The sequence below is a fragment of the Colias philodice genome, chromosome 2, assembly GCF_061535455.1.
Source record: "Colias philodice isolate Cphi_HAF_F1 chromosome 2, ilColPhil1 Martin Lab GWU primary, whole genome shotgun sequence".
Lineage (NCBI taxonomy): Eukaryota > Metazoa > Arthropoda > Insecta > Lepidoptera > Pieridae > Colias > Colias philodice.
This window is the reverse complement of record NC_143087.1, coordinates 8,949,909-8,969,780: the sequence shown is the minus strand read 5'-3', so window position 1 is coordinate 8,969,780 and position 19,872 is coordinate 8,949,909. Positions and strand designations below refer to the sequence as shown.

At 34.2% G+C, this 19,872-nt stretch overlaps 2 protein-coding genes across 3 annotated transcripts in view; both read right to left on the bottom strand.

The window, feature by feature from the left end:
- The window catches only part of Ziz (dedicator of cytokinesis protein Ziz), a 40,583-nt gene extending 26,271 nt beyond the window's left edge, over positions 1–14,312 (bottom strand). Inside the window, exons 1-29 of the mRNA XM_089707765.1 lie at positions 14,105–14,312; positions 13,493–13,612; positions 13,107–13,279; positions 11,635–11,929; positions 11,378–11,549; positions 10,942–11,149; positions 9,929–10,232; positions 9,351–9,568; positions 8,937–9,127; positions 7,930–8,174; positions 7,397–7,596; positions 6,869–6,989; positions 6,207–6,476; positions 5,836–5,952; positions 5,549–5,731; positions 5,290–5,427; positions 5,008–5,203; positions 4,841–4,911; positions 4,379–4,538; positions 3,972–4,211; positions 3,675–3,792; positions 3,311–3,454; positions 2,862–3,079; positions 2,452–2,688; positions 1,989–2,149; positions 1,559–1,679; positions 1,193–1,285; positions 541–671; positions 22–163 (exon numbers count right to left, since the gene is read on the bottom strand). Coding sequence (XP_089563891.1) covers positions 22–163; positions 541–671; positions 1,193–1,285; positions 1,559–1,679; positions 1,989–2,149; positions 2,452–2,688; positions 2,862–3,079; positions 3,311–3,454; positions 3,675–3,792; positions 3,972–4,211; positions 4,379–4,538; positions 4,841–4,911; positions 5,008–5,203; positions 5,290–5,427; positions 5,549–5,731; positions 5,836–5,952; positions 6,207–6,476; positions 6,869–6,989; positions 7,397–7,596; positions 7,930–8,174; positions 8,937–9,127; positions 9,351–9,568; positions 9,929–10,232; positions 10,942–11,149; positions 11,378–11,549; positions 11,635–11,929; positions 13,107–13,279; positions 13,493–13,612; positions 14,105–14,152 — 5,035 coding nt within the window. The 5' untranslated portion in view covers positions 14,153–14,312. The remainder of the gene's footprint in view (positions 1–21; positions 164–540; positions 672–1,192; positions 1,286–1,558; positions 1,680–1,988; positions 2,150–2,451; positions 2,689–2,861; positions 3,080–3,310; positions 3,455–3,674; positions 3,793–3,971; positions 4,212–4,378; positions 4,539–4,840; positions 4,912–5,007; positions 5,204–5,289; positions 5,428–5,548; positions 5,732–5,835; positions 5,953–6,206; positions 6,477–6,868; positions 6,990–7,396; positions 7,597–7,929; positions 8,175–8,936; positions 9,128–9,350; positions 9,569–9,928; positions 10,233–10,941; positions 11,150–11,377; positions 11,550–11,634; positions 11,930–13,106; positions 13,280–13,492; positions 13,613–14,104) is intronic.
- Positions 14,313–16,611: 2,299 nt separating this feature from the next.
- Positions 16,612–19,872, bottom strand: part of LOC149490666 (tyrosine-protein kinase transmembrane receptor ROR2-like) — a 41,159-nt gene continuing 37,898 nt past the window's right edge. The window contains exons 5-8 of one of the 2 annotated variants that reach the window (XM_089707777.1): positions 19,407–19,610; positions 19,020–19,242; positions 18,598–18,756; positions 16,612–18,425 (exon numbers count right to left, since the gene is read on the bottom strand). In XM_089707777.1, coding sequence (XP_089563903.1) covers positions 17,650–18,425; positions 18,598–18,756; positions 19,020–19,242; positions 19,407–19,610 — 1,362 coding nt within the window. In that variant the 3' untranslated portion in view covers positions 16,612–17,649. The remainder of the gene's footprint in view (positions 18,426–18,597; positions 18,757–19,019; positions 19,243–19,406; positions 19,611–19,872) is intronic. The other variant, XM_089707785.1, reaches the window with a different exon arrangement.

Here is a 19,872-nt window from a genome sequence, read left to right as displayed (position 1 = left end):
TGTATTGTTAGTTTTTCTTACCTTCGTCGATTTTGAGTCCCGTTTCGTCATTCGGAATGTTTTTGGATATATCAGCGAATGCATCAGCGCCCCAGGTTTGTACGCCGCGCAGCTTTAGATATTCAGCTATCAATGCCGCTATGTGCAGTTGACAACACATTGCCTATAGAAAAATATAGGAATCATTAGGCTTATGAATTTATTAAATTAAACAAAGAAATAAACGCATAAAAAAACCCTAACCGCGACGTTACTTTATTTTTTGTTGTTATTAGATTCAACTTATATATCAAGTTTTTTGCTACAGTGTGCCAAAGAAACATACTTAAATTCACAAGAAAAAATAAAACTTGTTGAGACTTCATCTATCATCTATCATGACTTGTTATTCATATAATGATTTACAACGTTTGAAAATATTCGGCTCCAAAACTTTAGTACAAATCGAAATATTGCCTTTTCGAAAAATAGTTCGTGACATTTTTTTTGCATTTCTTCACAGTTAATTTCCCATTCCAATACTCAATTATTAAGCCATACCTCATCATGATCGGCATTCCTAGCGTGTAAATCTGCCAGCGTGGCGAGCCAGGCGTGCCTGAGTCTCGGCGTGGCGCGGCAAGACGCTGCTAACGCGAACTGTAACTCTGATAGCTGGATACTGCCTGCACCTGTTTCATTTTTTTACATTATGTAATACTAGCTTTCCGCCCGCGGTTTCGCCCGCATTTTCAAAGATAAACCCGCATAGTTCCCGTTCCCGTGGGATTTCCGGGATAAAACCTATCCTATATGTTAATCCAAGTTACCCTCTATATGTGTGCTAAAATTCATTGTAATCGGTTCAGTAGGTTTTGCGTGAAAGAGTTACAAACATCCATACATACAAACTTTCACATTTATAATATTAATAGGATGTTCAAATGGTATTATGTTAGTGTAAAATAATTTCAAGTTTCCCAACTAGTAACTAGTAAGCAAGTTAGCTAGTAAGAATACGTAGTAAGTAGTACGAATTAATAAATAACTAAGAATTGAGCAGCTGAATGTAAAAAGGTATTTTACTGAAATTGGATATTATTTGCCATTTTAATGCTTTTACAAAACTCACTTAGTCAGCAACGTCAGCTTTATATTTTCGTAAAGAAATCAAACCTTTTAAAATCAGAAAACAAATTTTCAAATAACGTACCCGTACCGCCCCCTGCGGCCCCAGCGAGTCTAGCACGTGCACCCACTACGGTGCGTACGCGACGCATTAGTTCTGCAACTTCACTTGATAAACCTATTTAAAAAAAAATAATAATAAACATTAATATTTGAGAATTGAGATCGATTTATTTAGTTCGCCATGGTGAATAGGGAGATATGTAAGAAGGTGTTAGGTTTGATTGTTTCTATATAATAATTTTACATGTTCCTTTAAAGAAAGGTCAAAAGGACATTCAGGCATTAAAGTGATTAATTTATCTTAGATGAAAAATAAATTATCTTACTGAAGAAGAAAATGGATAACCTTTTTTTCAAACAACTATATCAAATAACAGTCAATATTTACCAGTTCCCTTCATTGCCTTGTCTCCTGTAGCGAAGCAATTGATAACTGAAAGCGATTCTTGAAAACGTTTACAGTTTAATGCTGTCGAGTTATCCAGCAGTTTTGACACGGCGATTATGACCTAAAATAGAAATCAATATTATTTTTTTCTGACTTTATATGTAGACTATCCCAACTGTTACTATTCCAAAGAATCCTACCATTCTAACCATACGAACGTTATAACCGATGCGTAGATTGATCGCCATAAAATATATTTTATGCTTACTAATTGCAAATTACATATTTCATTCGATATTCTTTAAAAAATAAAGAATGCTACACATACGACAAAAGTATATTTCATAACTGAATAAAAACAAAAATATTACACCATGTTGCACTTAATTTGTCAACAATCCCCCCCCCCCCCTCAACAAAGTCCACATACCTGTAAATGTACCCTAGTAAGGTTTCCTCCCGTAGCATGTTGGAAATTAGCTCTCATTAACAAATATAACGCAGCCGCAGCTTCCCGTCGAAGCCAGGCCGCACGTGCTTCGCATAATTTTACCACTGCGCCTACTATGCCCGCGCATAATGCGCTACCACCTATAGGTATACGTAATTAAAATAACAATAAAATACAAAAAGAAAAAGGACTACTTACATATTTATCTCATATCTCATCATATCTCTAACATATTTTACGATAAATTGAAATAGCATAAGTTAAATATATTTATTTATTATTTATTTATTTATTTATAAAGGTTTAAATATAAGCCTGATATTAGTAAATTTTAACGAATTTATTATGTCATCAATATAACAGCTAACTAATAAAATATTTCTAAATGAAATTTTTCAATAACAAAACTTAGAAAATAAGGTATTTTATTTTACGTACTCACCTTCAAATAGCGTCTCAGAAAACTGATTGATATACGCCCTGAGAGCCGCAAACAGATGTTTATACAGTGTTTCACTCTGTGGAAACTGCAACAACTTCAAATACGGCTTAGCCGCTATCCCCTCCGCCGCTCCCATGTTCTTCATGAAGAGACAAGAGCGGTCTATTATTGTGAGTCCCACTTCTGTTGCTAGGCAACCAGCCGATAGTACTGCATGTTCTGACATAGCTTCCAATTCTGAGGAAAAAACAACCTAAGTAATATAAAATAGCCAAAATATGGAGAAGGATTTCTAATTTTTACAAGGAAATTTCTGGAATTTATAGATAACCTGTATGAAGAAAGAAAGAAGAAGAATCTATATTAAATTTGTCTTAATAAACTATGATTATATTTGTTTCTATACACACCTGTGGGAGGTGAGGTGTTAACAAGGTTCTCTCTATTCACGGTGTTGTTTTTCTCCACAATTATAGGCGGTTCTTTGGAGAAGTCTGGCGGACTCATCCTTGCGGGTAATGTTCTTGCTTTTGCAGGTTTCAGTTTGTCCGTACAATCTGGCGTTGTTACCTTTAACTCTGACAGTATCTTCTTTTTGCCAACGTATTGAAATTGTTCGGCGCATATTCTAAGATGGAAATTTGTAATTTACTAAAACTCTTTTCAGAAATAAAATACTCAACCTACGTAATTTTCTTTAGATTTACTAATACACACCAAAAAATTGTTTAATCAATGAAATATGAAAAATTTTTGAAGATAAGACAATATGAAATAAATAAATTATGGAAATCAAAACTGGTCATAATATTATGTAAACATCTTATGTCATTTTCGTAGCATGAATGGCAACACTTACTCCAAAACATTAAAGAACGATTGCTGCTGAGCCGGCGAATGTGTTTTCCACCACTCCACAAGTCTTTCCTCGTCCAAATACTTCAACACAAACAAGAAACACAAAAGCACATCCCGAACCTCCTCCGCGGACATCACACCAAATCTGAACACAAATTAACAATCACAAAAAATACAATTCTAATTCCAATACAAATTTAAGTCTCATCTTATCTTCCATTTTTTAATCCTGTACGATGTTTTGTGTTCTGTAAAAGTTGTTTTTTGCAACATCCAAGCATTTGTAAGCAATACAAATTATTGAAGAAGTACAGAATTGGAGAAACTATTTCAGTTCGATACAAACATAATACAACTTGAATTACCTGTTAACTTGATCACCAATTTCACTTAAATCTAATCGAGCATTTCTAGGAAGTGAGTCTCCTCCCGACATTGTGGATACAGACTCTAAAGAGCTGTGCGACATATTGTTTGTGTTATCTACAAATATATACATTTTATAATACAAAATAGCAAGGAATAGATAGAAAACAAATGAAATTCTTATTTAGCAAAAGCTTCATACAAGTAATAAAAAATATAGAGCTATAGAGATTTATACAAGCTACTTGCAGATAACTTGAAACATATTATCAAGACAAAAGGGAGCAAATATGTACCTTTTCCATACATATTATTGGAAATATTCGGTGGTTCCTTAAAGTGTCCTGAATTTCTAGTGGGTGTGTGATCAAAGTGTAGTGTTAATCGATTTCTTCTCGGCGTGCTATTGGCTGAGGCGATTTCTTTTTGCGCATTGCTCAGTATAGGGTTTGGTGTGGCGTCACCGTCGATTTTGTCATGGCCGTTTTCTAATACTGGACTCGCTAGAGTTTTGGTGACCAGGCGATGTGCGTTATCTGATAAAGTAATCGAACTATTAATTTAACAGATGTAATAGTTTGTTAAAGCTTTATATTTCAAGAATGGCTGTGATGTTTTGTTATAATTCTTAATTTGTTAAATTTCTCACTGCTCTGAATGACAGAACCGCAATAACAGAAAAATTATGAAAAAAAGAACTTACCCAGAACAACAGAAAGCCAAGGTGCATACAGTTGTGCGAGTCTCGCTCTAGCCTGCCGTGTTCGATAACGATCATCATGTTCGTGCTTAGTGAGTAACGCGCGTAATACGCTTAGCGCCACGCGACGCTTTTGCGGAGCTTCACGTAGCGATTGTTCCACCTGTTTATAGATTCAGTAAACAATTTATATTTTGTTTTCCATTGTCAAGTATGAGTCTTAACGTATTCTAAATTAAAAAAAGAGCGTGCGCCGAGCACACGTGTCAGAAGTGAAATTTCTTTGATGGTATTGCCATGACAAATTATATAATATTTAAATTTAAAATATGTACAATCTGTAAAAATGAAATTCCAGCCGATGGGAAGTTATAAAAAAGGCCACCTCAAGCTGAAAAAACTTAAGGCAGTCAGAACTTTATTAGTACACAATCTTTTTGAAAATATAAGTTCAAGTTTAGTTACCTGTTTTAACAGAATACCAGCTAGAAAATGTCTCATAATGAAATCTTCAGTCAACTTTAACTTGGCTGGTTCTGCAAACAAGTCAATGATTAGAAAACATTTTGCGCATTCATTACTAAAATTAATATACTTTATCATAAGTAGTAATTAATAAAAAAAATTCTTACCTTCATCACAGTCTTTCGCAATTTTATTTGCGGGTAGAGGCAAGTTAAATGGCACGTAATGCTCATGCGAGCAGATTGTTTGTAGGAACGTAAACTTGAAGTCAAATAACGCTTTAGGATCGCACGCTTTGAACTTTTCTAGATATTTTTTTATTTGTCGGAACACAAAACCTCGATCCATGAATGAAAGACATGACTGAAAAAGAGAAAGAGCTTAGGAAAATTACAGATACCCTATAATTTAAAAGACAACTAAAAATATACGTAAATTACAATAATTACCTTCAGGAATAGGGCCAAGTTCTTGTTGAATATATGTGTTTGCAGTGGTTGCTGTAGTATGTAAGCCGGCTCAACTGTAGTCACTAATTTATCAATATTATCCAACAAATCTGTATGAAAACGTTCATGCCTAGACATCTAAAACATACAAAATTATGTATAATATGGAACAAAGTTACAAAAGAAATGACACTTATAAATTTCTCCAACTATCTTCATTTTGTTTGTGTTTCAATTAATCAATGTTGATATCACATACCTTAATACGTCCAGTGTTAATCAAGTACTGCACCATGCTCTTTACGATAATGTCGAAAAAGAAGCCAGAATACTGCATGAACTTATGGCCTAATAGGAAATCTTGTTGTGACGGTTCCACAAACATATACAGAGGTGCTGTGAGCACTGTGTGTAGTTTGAATTCGACACAATTAAATACGTACTGGAATTAAAAAAATCTATAAGTTGTTTAGCAAGGGAAATAACGACAATTATAATAGAAAGGATCAACGTCTGGTAAATGGTTATTCAAACGAAAAATATTACCTTTATGTAGCTATCGAGAAGATCCTTTCGTCCGTATTCGTGTATCATGTGTACAAATTGAACAATCAGCTTTACTACTTGATATCCCATATCTTGGTTGTATCCTTTATCTACTGTCTGCAAAAGCCCAAATCCCAAGTCATTCATAAAATCGAGTTTCACGTAAAAACTAAAGATGAATAATTAGGTTTTATAAATAAAAGTTAACTTTAATTTGATAAAGATAAGAGACATTCTGATAAATATGTAAAAAATACTCTTAAATAATTACTAAAATATTCCTTCCAACAAATAAAGTGATTGACAAGTGAGAGATTAACAAGTAAATTTTCTGATCAATCAAATATCAATACATAATTACATAAACGTACCATAAGATCGAACAGCTGATTCAATATCGTAGGCAAGAACGCCACGAGCGAGCTGAGCTGTATACCGTGCGCCGCTTTCAACGCATTCGTGACGTCATTCCACGGGGGGGAGGGACTTGTGGGGGGGGAAGCTGTCTTCATTAGCTTCTCTATAGCACTGAACAAATTGTGCAAGTTAGCGTCTCGAGTACCGACGGTAGAGTCTAGTACGAGTTGGCATCGGAACAGTTGCTTCTCGCCTTCTACCCATACTACTTCGGGACCGGTGTTCTGGAATGTTCAAATGGGCATAATCGTTAATATGAGTTTATTGTGAATCGACTAAAGCATATTATTTATATTATTTATGACTAGTTTTAACGTTATAACGTTTTTAAAATCGTTTTAGTCGGGTGACATGTTCAAAAACTTGTGTCACACCAAAACCTCACGAGCGCGATCGCAGGTATAACGAGAGAGAGACGGACCGATCTCCCGTCTCATCTCGAGCGCTGCCACCAATAAGACGTTATCACGAAAACATCTCGATCGTAAACCTACTTTACAAACAACCAATTTTTTATTTAAAGTCGAAATAAAACTTTAATTTATTACCTAATAACTTTATAGTAATAAATGAATTCCATTAGTAGAGTTGATATCATATTTGAGACTTTACATACCCCTTTTCCAAGTCCCAATGGTTGAATAGATAAATATCCGGATGGCAAGTGTGTAGCTATAGGCAAATTGATAAACTCATCTATGAATTTATCATTCTTTAATAATGGTACCCAAGCATATCTGAAATAAGATATTATTGTAATTTATTTAACATTTAACAAAATATTTTTATTAAACACATAATATGTAATTATAATTTAAAAAAGAGCATGTGTGCCAAGCACACTTGTCAGAAGTAAAACTTCTTTAGCAAGATTCAAAGATCTTTGGTCTTTCTAAGATCTTAAGCAAGACTAAAATCGTCGCCTTACTCCATGACGTGACGATATTGCCATGACGTGACCTTGAAATTTTACTCTCAACACGCCTAAAGAAGTTTCATTCAAAAATCGTCGCCTTACTCCATGACGTGACGATATTGCCATGACGTGACCTTGAAATTTTACTCTCAACACGCCTAGAAGTTTCATTCAAAAATGTTACATCAATGTTATCTATGTGTACACTGTACAGTAAAGTTTTCTTACCCAATACAAGTCTCAACATTTGTGTCATTTTTCTTGGCAAGATCACAGGATATATGATGAAAGGTGAACAATAGATGGTGCTGATTCGTTATAGTTGTGGGTAGTCGTATTTTAGCTTCATCACACCAAGTGGGGTTAGCATTGTGGTGAAGAACTGAACACTTGTACTGATTTGTCATACCGAGTCGCCCGTGTATAACCTGATAAAAAACGTTATTTTGATAACAGGTGAGATTTTAGGTGTGTTATTTTTACTATCAACTAGCTATTAAATTTTAATATTTTCATGAATTCAATTGTTAGATTAGTTAAACACTACATCTGTTTTTAGTTTGTCTAATATCTAAAAAAAATATAACAACACAAACGTGGTTACCGTAGTAATACGAATATTTAATTCAACAATTTAACAGACTACTTTTTTGCGTACTCGTGATGTAATGAAGTGACAACATAAATCTATGTGTACACTGTACAGTGTTCTTTTTTTACAAAATTAGCACACTTTTAAATATAAATATAAATTTTCGAACCTGCAAAGCCTTAACATCCCCCGTATCACTATCCTTCAATTCAATAGTGCAAGCAATATTCCTCGCTCTCACAAACACTTTTTGCGATTCAAAATTCAAGGACAGTGGTCGCACATACAAATGATGTATGAACGCTGCATATGGCTGCTCCGGTTCGAGGTTAAAAGTCGCCAGTTCTAACGTGAGCGGCGATGTAGGCGGCAGTGGGAACGGTTTCAGTGCTGCGTATGAACTTGTCATACAATCTAGAAAAGGTTTATAGAAAGTATTACAATTGACACTTATTATAATCTATGTATCTGTATATAAATAAATCACTGTGTGTTTGACTATCTAAAACTTGAAATTGTAAACTTTTTTAACTATGTAGGTCATCTAGTACTGTTATATATGGCTAATTGAAACTGTGTCTATAAATAAAAAAATCTATTAATACAGTATTATAGATCAAAGTAGAAGCAATGTTATCACTATTATGCTATCTACGATACAATTGAGTAATTCGTAAATGATCAATTTCAAGTGTTGGCAGTGATCCAAGGATTTAAGAGCACTTTGTTTGTATAAAACAGAAACGCGCAGTGATACAACTCTTAGAATACTTTCATACAAACGCATCTATAGTAATCTATACTTAATAGTATAAAGCTGAACAGTTAAGGGAGAAGAGACTTTTCATATAACATGTTTAAGATAGTCATATCTCATACTAAATGTATGGGAGTGTTTGGTGTAAAATTTTTGGATATTTCCCGTTTTATTTTTAAAAAGTTATTGTTGTCATTTTACTCATTAGGTAAAGGGCTTTCGATGTCAGTAACTATAAAGTTTTTTGATATCTGCAATAGTTACGGAATAATCGCCTGTGCACACTTAACGATTACACCCTGTATAGGTATGTAATCACTCTACGATTATTAGAAGGGGAAATGCGGGTAAAAACGCGGGGCACAGCAAGTATAAAATATAATTAAATGTTTGTAATAAAAATATTAATCAAAACCTACTTGGTATTTGTTCATTACTCTGTTGTATATTGATAGAGAGCCATCCAGGTATCACAGTTAATTTTGCTAATTTCTCTGGCTTTCGGTATTCCAGTAGAATTTTCAATAGATCATCGTCTGACATTTTGTTCGGTTCCTGCCGATATATCGCCGGAAATTCGGGAGTTGTATCTAAATCATTACTGTATAATCTAAAAACAAGGAAAATTCATTTATTATATGCCATACTGAATTACTATCATACAAGTTTATCATGCAATGTTGTTTTGTGGTAAAAATCTGAAATATTACAGAAATAGTCTCTGCCAATAGCCACATAACAAAAAAATTGTACAAGCTGTTTAAATCTGCCCTTTATTCTTCACTTTCTTTATTAGATCTAAAAGTGCCTTGGCCTTTACATAATAATCTTACCTAAACAAAGGTTTCGCAGCCCAAGCGAAAGGCATTCTATAATTGCCTACGCGATTTGCATACGCTTGAACATTTTTGTGCACTTTCAGTCCCAGGCGAGGATCCTTTGTTGCTTTGAGATATGGCTCCATAACTTGACTAACATGGCCTTGTAAGATTTTATCAATTTTTACCACCAAAAACAGATCAGAATGTGGATTGTTTACTGATAAAACAACCTATGAAGGAGAAACATTTCATTAATGGAAAATAAATAAAATAGTAACATTGTGAAAGTGTACTATTTTGCGTAGTAAACAAATGTGTCGTATTTGTGATTTATACATATGCTATTTTAAACAAGCAATTAAGAGAAATGAATTCGAGATGAAATAAATCTCCTATTTTAAACCATAAGATAGACTTAATTACCATTTTAAATCTGTTTAACACAGGTTTTTTTCTGTTATTCAGTGTATTGATGGTTTGTAAGGCAAACCCTAGTCGGACTTTAGTAGATGCATCGTTAAAATTGCGATAGTTTAACAATTTTCGCATTGGTATCTAACAATCACTATCCATATTTCGAATACCATTACCTGTTTCTTTGACTTAAACCACTCATCGGATATCTGTTTAATATCTAACTTAACATCGTAGCTAAAATTTTCAACTAATGACTTTGTGCACTCGTTTTCATTGACTAGATCCTTGACGGCTGTGTGGTTGAGGTCAAAGTGAAAGTTTTCCGTCACTTTCCTGCCGCTCCGAGCGTCGTATACTGCCAGATATGTGAAGTACGGTTCGACTTGACATAGCAGTTCCTTATCACCGTCTATCGGTGCTTGTAACCTAAACTTTAGACTCTCGCATTTGAGCAATATTCTTTGGCCAAAATGTTCCCTGTTTGACAAAGGAGAGATAAAATATAGACGATTTTAGAATTGATCATAAGTTTTGGAACATGATCATAATGAAATGAATATGACAATATATCGGAAATCATTTTAAGAAGGAAAAAATATAACATTCGTAATTTTTTTGTCTCATCAAGTTACAATAACTTTATTTACTATTTATTTTAAAATTGCATACTTTTAATACATATCTACATGGTTATAATATATTTAACATAGCCATTAACCAACTTTCATAATCTCCTAAACAAACAGTACATGCACAGTGATGTATTTGTTATCTGGAAGGTATTAACAAATGAAATTAAAATATTACCTCATACGAATAAAATGTGCTACATTAAATAAATGAGACCTTTATTTTGCAACATAGTTTTATCGTTCGAATATAATAAGCTCATTCTAGTAGTAGTAAATTAGCGTAATTTCTTATCAGAGAACTGGCTTATCCTGTTGTAGTAGTCCCAAATTAAAATTTTTAATTTAATCAACATCACTACTGTATATTGAAAAACAAAGGCCTACGCCGCGACTGATAAAAATAAAGTAAAAAAAAAAACTACTGATTGGATTTCCCTGTGGTTTTTACCAAGTGATTCATCAAGGCAGTTACATAATATATTAACACTTTTCTAAATTGTTTAACATAATACGAAAAACATATATTACATTAAACATACATTACAGATACTTACTTGAACGGTTCTAACTGAGGTTCAGGAGAGGGTGCCCTTTTGTAGGGCAGATTGAATATATTCGAACGACAGTCATTTCGAGCTGCTGCTATGGACAAGTCAGTCTCCCTTGAATAGCGCATTAGCAACGGATTCATACTGTGTTCCAAGCCTTTAAGGGTGCCGTATATAGGGGGAGGAGGTTCGGCAGTTAAGGATATATCTGCATCTGAAATCATTAAATACTATTTAATCCATCAGTCCTTGGAATCACAGACACAATAGAAAATCTATTGTGTCGCGCCCCGATCGGGGCTTACGGTGGTCAATGGGTTAAAAGCAAAGAAAAGAAGGGCTAATTCATTCAAGTTATACCTAAAAAATATATGATAATATTATATTTTATGTGGAGTGTAGTCCTATAAATAGTACAGTATATAATATTAATTAAATTTACCTTTGTCTAATACCTCGTCATTAGGATGATTTCCTTGGTCGTTATTTTTCTTGAGAGCCGCTGTAAAAGCATTTATCCAGTCTTTCATTTCATCCTCATTTTCGGTAGCAAACGTATATCCTTTATTCCCTGACATACGCAATTCGAAACAGAATCGCCCCCGTTTGGTATTCTTCAAAAAACAATAAATAAATTTTAACTCTGCTCATAGCAAAATTTAAATTACTTTCATTTACCTACAGGATAGTCGTACTTACTCTCACAACATCAGAACAAAAATCCATTACAATCGTGAGTTTTGTATCCGTTTTCTTTTCATCTTTGTAAACTTCAAGTATGTACGTCCCATCAGCTTCTCTGACCATTGAGCAGTATCGTTTCTTAAACGATTTGGAGGCGAGATTACTGAATATCCTATCTGAGCCAATCTCTGGTCCTTTAAGAAGGTAGCCCTCTTTGGTGCCAATATCAACTTTACTTTGAGCTTCATGATCACTTTCTGTTTCAGTATCTATGTCATAGACTTCTACAGGTAGTTTTGTATCTAAGGGTCTGATATTATATATTTATGAATGGGGAGTAAGTTTAATTAATATAAAAATACATAAAATTACCAGGTAAAGCAGTTTTTCAACATAGTAGTATTAGTATATAGCTTGAATATACTAATGGCTAAAAATATACATAATAACAAGTTATAATTTTTAACTTTTAGTCTAAGTTTTTCCAATTAATAATGGCTAAATCTATTAATACCTAACATCTTAAAACACATGTTTAAATTTAGCAATAGCTATTCCAAATATACCTACATACATTAACAAAAAATACATAATAACATGTAATCCAATCAAATGGTCAAAGAAAAATGTTCAAAATAAATATTAGCATTATGTGCAATAAAATATTATGAATAATTTATTGAATAATACAAGAAAGACTATATTACATTTTAATATGAGTAACATTTAAATGCCACCTATTAATATTTAAGTGGAAAATATTCTTGACCTTAAAAATACAAATTAACCTTCAAAAATTTTACTTCAATCTACAAACTTTGAATGCCGACCATGAATTCAATTCTAATTGGTTTGCTAATGAGCAACCAAGCATTTCTAAAATTTGTTTGTCTTATGATAAAATTCCATGATTCCACTTTATTTAGCATTCATTAAAATATAGGATTGTTCCTTTCTGAATTGTCTGTTATTTCCTGTTCAAGACCTTATCATTTGTGGCTTGATAATAAAAATTATTACAGAATTTTGTAAATGTGAAAATAAGAAAAATATGTTGAAGTTAGATATTATTCATATTTCAGATAGTATTAATTAGCTATGTTACTGATCAAACGTTATGGTACTCATGCATTTTTAACCGACTTCAAAAAAAGGAGGAGGTTATCAATTCGGCCGGTATGTTTTTTTTTTATGTATGTACACCGATTACTCCGTGGTTTCTGAACCGATTTGCGTGATTCTTTTTTTGTTCGATGCGGGATGGTGTTGAATTGGTCCCATAAAAATTTTATTCAGATAGGCCCAGTAGTTTTTATTTTATGAGCATTTTTGTCTGTATTTGTAAATGTTGCAAGTGCAAGTTTGAAGTCGGTTGTTTTTAACGCAGTTATTGACTTGTGTCATTTGTGTTTATTCTAATATTATTGGTATATTAACATCAATTGAATAGAACAAACATGATATACTTTAACAGGAAAACAACATACCTAGGCAAGTTTAGATAAGAGCCTGAATAATTGCTATATTTGTAGTGAACCAGATTCCAACTGGACGCATAGCTGAGCAGGGCTTGTCTCGTGAGGAGAGGACATGTTGCAGCGGTTCTGACATCTGGAACAGCTGTTGTTACTGTCCTCCATCTTCGGGGCAGTACTACACTCTACAAATATTTATATGTCAGACAGAATGATAGAAATGAAATAACAACAATGATTGTGTAAAACAAATAAATTAAGTATGTTTTTATTAATATCAGTTCTACTCTTAAATGGAGACTCATAAAATGTATTTTAATATTAAGCAACATATTATATATAAAATTAACTACAAAAGGAAATTTTGATACATGCTATTAATTTCAATAAACACTTACGGAAACATCATCAGATGGATACAATAGTATGTCTCTCAATGGATCATTGAGTAATAATGTTTTGTTTTCTTGAATGTATCGCTCGAAATCCAACACTGTACATTTTGTGGTAATGATATTCTGTAACATGATACTTGGCTTTACAACAACCCACTCAAACCATAAGTGTATAAGAAAGTAAAAAATAACTCATGATATTATGAAAACAGAAGCCAAAGTAGCATTTAACCTTGTCAGGCAATGCATAACATCTAATATTATGTAAATATTATGGATATTTAACAGGCCAATTTCAAACACATGACATAAACATGTCTCCAGTTAGACTTTAAACAATTAAACAATAATAGATTTTAGAATGAAATTTTCTGTCACGAACAAAAAATTACGCAGTTTCAATTCACGAATACATTAAAGAAAATGTGAAAATATTAAATTGTAAAGTACGTATTCAAGTTACATGTAAAAGCCAGGTGACATAGTTTGCAATACAATAATAGAATACATACTTTACTCATATTTTTCTTACAAATAAATTCAACTCAACACTTACAAACGATTATGAGAGTAATAGAAATTAAGTTTATTCATTTCTTATAAATAAATACTTACCTCGTATTCGGCGCCGTTCTTTTTTCCTTTAGAATTCACAGGAGGCATTTTCACAATACCACAATGTGAAGCTTTATTTTAATTTAAAAGTTTCCATTGTTGATATATTAACCAATACACACCATTTGAATTTTGAACACATACAATTAAGATAAATACCAATTAACTTTTATAGTTATTTAGAAAAATAACACAAAACCGCAGCCGCACGAACTGAGAACTGAAAAGTGAAAATTGTTTTAGCCTTTAGGTACTTGCTTGACATTTGACAATTACCTTGACATTTGACATGACAGTCCATAGATAATGATAAGCGATGGCGAGAATGGCGAGAGCACTAGAATCTCGGACTAGAATGAACGTCACAAAAGAAGTCCCGTGGACGCGGCGCTGTCGGCGCCTTAAATGATGTTGCCAGCATTTTTTGAATACAAATGCCCCCAGTCCTAGGGTAAATAGATATGATAAGATTAATAAGAAATACATTTTATTTGTGTTGAGTGAAGTAGCGTGTAGTGACTAGTGAGTATTTATTTATTTTATGGAGTATTAATAATATAAATAACAGTAATTATATTACTCTGTAACGCTTAAAGGTTTTCTATCAGTTATAAAGCACTCATAGACCATAGTTCGCTTGAAACAGGTAGTATGTGAAGTGTGAGTTGTCTACACTGCAATGAGATTCTTCGTTTTCCATAGAATATTTTTTTCTATTTAGTTCAAATCTCAGTGATATAGCGGCAACTCGTGATTTTTTTCTACAATATGGCCGACCTGTTAAATTTTGTTCCTACCTTCGCCGTGAGACTTCTTTTGTGGCGGTGATTTATTTATGCATAATATTATCATTTCACCCTTAGAGCTATTACGCACTGTCGACCAGTCGCCGGCGACTCAGTCTCTCGGCGACCAAAACAGAGAAACTAGGGGCAGGAAACCAAGCCGAGCGACAGTATTCTAAGTACATTCGTGCAGAATCCGGTCCCTACAAGAGTCGCTACGACAGTTGCTTGCAGTGTGAACGCTCGCTCCCATTTGAAGCCGTGCTTCTATTGGTCGCCGGCGACCGCCAGTCGCCTGTGCGTCGCCACAACGCGGCGAGTCGCCGAGTCGCCGGGACGACTGACGACAGTTAACAATCCTGAATGTGGGATGGAGAAATAATGCCTAAGTATATATAGTAAAATACTTAAATTTAATATTGCCTGGAATTTAACCTAGGTACATCCTTCTAATCCTATCCTAATAATATTATAAATGAGGCACACATATTATAGAGGGTAACTTCAATTATTAGCACATAGGATAGGTTTTATCCCGAAAATCCCACGTGAGCGGGAACTATGCGGGTTTTTCTTTGAAAACGCGGACGAAGCCTCGGGCGGAAAGCAAGTACTATCATACTATATATACAGTGCCACAAACTTATCTGACCCGGTGGCAAAAACTGGAACTACGTGCCGCCATTTTGAAATGTCACATTTTCACAGACTTTTCATACGGAATATTTTGTTTATATAAAAGAAAGCGACATCAGTTAGGTTTATTCCTCTGAGAGTGACACTGTCACCGGGTCAGATAAGTTTGTGGCACTATACGTGCTATATACGGAATGTGTAACGGAGGTAGGTGGAAAAATGTAGAAAAATATTATATTCGAGCAATAAATTGTTGCAATTATTTAGATAATGGATAAATACAATAATTATTGTAAATGTAGTAACTAGTAAACCTGTCTTATAATTCTATCTCAATACTACAAGTTTCAGGATTTTCTAAGAGCTATTACGCACTGTCGACCAGTCGCTGGCGACTTAGTCGCCGGCGACTGTGACTTACTATAGTTTAAATAGGGGCTTGTTAAACATTAAATATATTAGGTACTTGCTCTGTGACCTACATAATATACCGCCTTTTTAAATATGAGCTCAAGATAAGCTTGCCTTATTTTCATAAACACATGGACGAAGTCGGGAGCTGCTTTCTAGCAGCTGCTTATAGGTAGGTACATTTTTTTTGCTGCATTACGCAAATTAAATTATTCTTCACTATAGTCTACATCTATATGATTGGGCAAATTGGATAAATAAGTAATCAATAATCTGCAGGAAAGACTAGTTTATTATTTTATTGGTGAAATGTCTGAACTATTTCTGCTTGCAGATTGTAAAACATACCCATTTTATAATGTAGAGTTCCAGAGAGACCATACCGATTACCTCAGTTAATGTGAACAGAAAATTACGATGGCGTTAGTATGTATTTGAAATAATGGAGAATGAATTTATCAGCGGCGAGCCCTTATTTTTGGTAGGTACTGTGTAGGTTCCTACAGCAATATAGAAAATGAACAATACCTAGACTGCTTTCCAAACCAAACTAGACACAGTTAACTATCTTGAGACTGTTGCTTGCATTGAAAAAGGATGTAGGGATACAAACAGTAGGAACTACTACTAGGTAGGCCGTAGGACTGAGAATGAAACCAATTTTATCATGTTAAATGATAGATAATTTTTAATTCGAAAATCCAGATAATTTTTACATTTCATAACTTTTTACAAAATTGGCACAGTATACAGTATACACCTGGTTATTAAGTTTAGGTATGTTTATATTTACATACCCACTATTGGTTTTATGCAGCTTAGTATTTAAAAACATTATTTATCAAAAAATATTAAATAAAATAATATTGTTCGACGTTATTTAATCATATAGACAAATGCATTTTTTGTAATACACATTAAAAGTAGGTACGAGAATTTCACAAATCTACATGGGTGATATTGTGTTGCTGGTTACTATAGGTATATTTTGTATTATAGTATAATAATAAGTTCCAAATGTACAATAATTCGGTTTTTACTAAATTACCTGAATACCAATTACCTACTAGTTAACAACTATTTTATTATGCAAAATTTCACACAAATCTTGTACCCATAGATTGGCAATTATTAAATTTTATTACAATATAATATCTATAATATTACATACCTACCCATAAATTTAATATTAAAACGTACAACTATACAAATTAAGTATAAATAAATATTTTTTACCCGCAGAATCAACGTAATAGGTAAGTAATGATTAAATTGTATTGATTATTTGGGGACATATTCAGATCATATAATAATTTTATATCGATAATGTAAACAACACAATTTTACAAAGTACTGTAGCCTAAAAATACAATTATTTGTATATAAATTTCCATATCCAATGAAATCATTTCTAGTAGGTAGATAAGCATATATTTTTTTGGTAATGCTATGGCACATTTAATACATTAATATACGTATACTCATATTTACTTTATCTCATACACATACAATTCATATTTAACTATATTATATACAATATCACACTAAAATAGTTGAGTATTTCCTCCACAAACATCTCGTTGCGTTACACGATTAACAGTCAAATTGTTCAATATTCTCACCAGATGAAAAATATGTGAAGGTTGTAAAATTTTGGGCAGCCAGGGGCGAAGTGCGCGGCACATACTGAGACTCTGGTTTTAAAGCTGGACGTCAGGTGTAGTCGTCAATATCCTCGTCTTCACTGGAATCCGAATCGGGATCTAAGTCGGGAAGTGGTTTTAAATATTCTGCATTGCACGGCGGTTTAGTTGGAATTAAATATCCAGTTGAATCTTGAGGTGGAGGCGGAGGTCGGGGTAATCTTATTTGAGTATTACTTCCACTTGCCGCTGCGGCTACTTCTAATTTTCTACATATTTCATCAAAGCCGATCCTATTTCGAGGATCTGTTGCCCAACATTCCCTCATTAACCTGCAAGCGAATTGCGGGCAGTCGTCCGGAGGAACCAATAATATTCCGTTGATGATACGTTTTGTGGCATCGTCATTATTACATCCATAGTATGGTTGTTTTCCACGACTATAAATTTCCCAAAGCACAACTCCGTAAGACCAGACGTCGGATTCATGAGTGAAGCGTGCATAGACAATACTTTCTGGTGACATCCACCGGACTGGCATCGGTCGTTCGCCACCCATTTTGTAATAATCACACGTGTACACATCACGAGACATGCCAAAATCAGCTATTTTAACTGCTAGATTTGCTCCCACTAAGCAATTTCTAGCTGCTAGGTCCCTGTGGACAAATCTTTTTGAAGCTAGATATTGCATGCCATGTGCGACTTGTAGGGCTATGTGAAGTAATGCTGCTTCAACTAAGGTAGGTCCAGCCCTCCCGCCGCCTCTGGATCCTCTTAGAACTCCTGCTAAGTCTCCCCACTCCATATACTCAAATACCATCCAAGGACTAGCGTTTGTATCATCTGGAAAAAGAAGTTATAAATTGTGGTAAGTATGGAAAATACAAAAAGAGAGCTTTTGATTTTTGAAATCAATCGAAGGAATATACTAACTAATTGCGTGAGTAGAGATTAATAATAACTTTGACGATACGCTATTATTTAAAAAAAATGCAAAAATTAATAGGAATATTACCTCTATATACTACTCCAACCAAGCTCAAAATATTTGGATGTCGGAACGCGGACATTATGGACACCTCTCTGACGAAGTCTTCTTCTGCACTGCGACCGGCACTCTCTTTCAATACTTTTATAGCTACAACTTGTTCACCATTGCTAATACGCAGAACACCTGAAAGTCGAAGAATTATTAACACGTTAATTGTTATATCTGATAACTAAAATGCTCGTTTATCTACTCATGAAATAAGTAGTACTTGTATACGTAGTATATTATTATTAGTCTGTGGTATCATATTATGTTTTCAAAGAAGGAAATCCTTATATGTATATCCGAATCCTAGTGTCGAACATATTAACGGGACAAGAGTCAAGAGATTTTTAAGGATTTCAATTAAGTATGTAAATGAATGTTTAATATTTTTATTAATTTACCTTTATGGACTTTGCCGAAACATCCTTCTCCAACTTCTTCTAGGAATGTGAGGGCGCTACGTTCCAGCAGGGTGACCTGTGGCTCGTTGGCTTCACTCGCATGGATCGGCGCCGGCGACCCCGGCGCTGACGCCAGCGAAGCCACCGTCGCCGCTCCGCACACGCCGTACTGCGGGTTCGTTATATACCGTTCAGCAAGCAGAGGCTCGCCTGGTCGTACACGCTACAAACATAATGTATACTAAGCTGACAATTGCAAAGCGACGTCAACCACGTATGACTAAGGTGACGAGATTCAGTGAGCATTCAATCGGGTGTTAGTATGAGAAATGGAATGAAAGTTGTTAGATGTAAAGCTGAAGCTGACGTGATAAAGTTTCTTCCTACCGGTTTTACTTTGCCATCGACGTTGCATATCCTTTTTCTGAGGTAGAAGATAACTATCGGTATGAGGACCAATAGGAAGCAGCCAGCGACCATGCTTACGATGACTGGGGCGCTAGCACTGGCGTGGATTCCTGAGCCGATTAACGAAGGGTCGGTTCCCGTTGTTGCAGGAAGTATTTCGCTACTCTCCAGAGACTTGGCTCCCTAAAAAAATATTTTATATTAATTCTATATCTATTAATGAAGGAACCATTTTTCCATTCTCAATTATCGTAGGTATTGAGTGACCTATTTTCTCTTAATTTGGCGAACGGCGAAGTGACGGGTCGGTATCAAACGTTATCACGATTGAATGAATATTTATCAGTGACCATGGAAAAACACTGATTTCATTTGTATCCCATCCCGTCTGTCTGCCAGAAAGCTTTTAATAAAGTGCTTGAATGCCAGAAAAAATAACCATTGT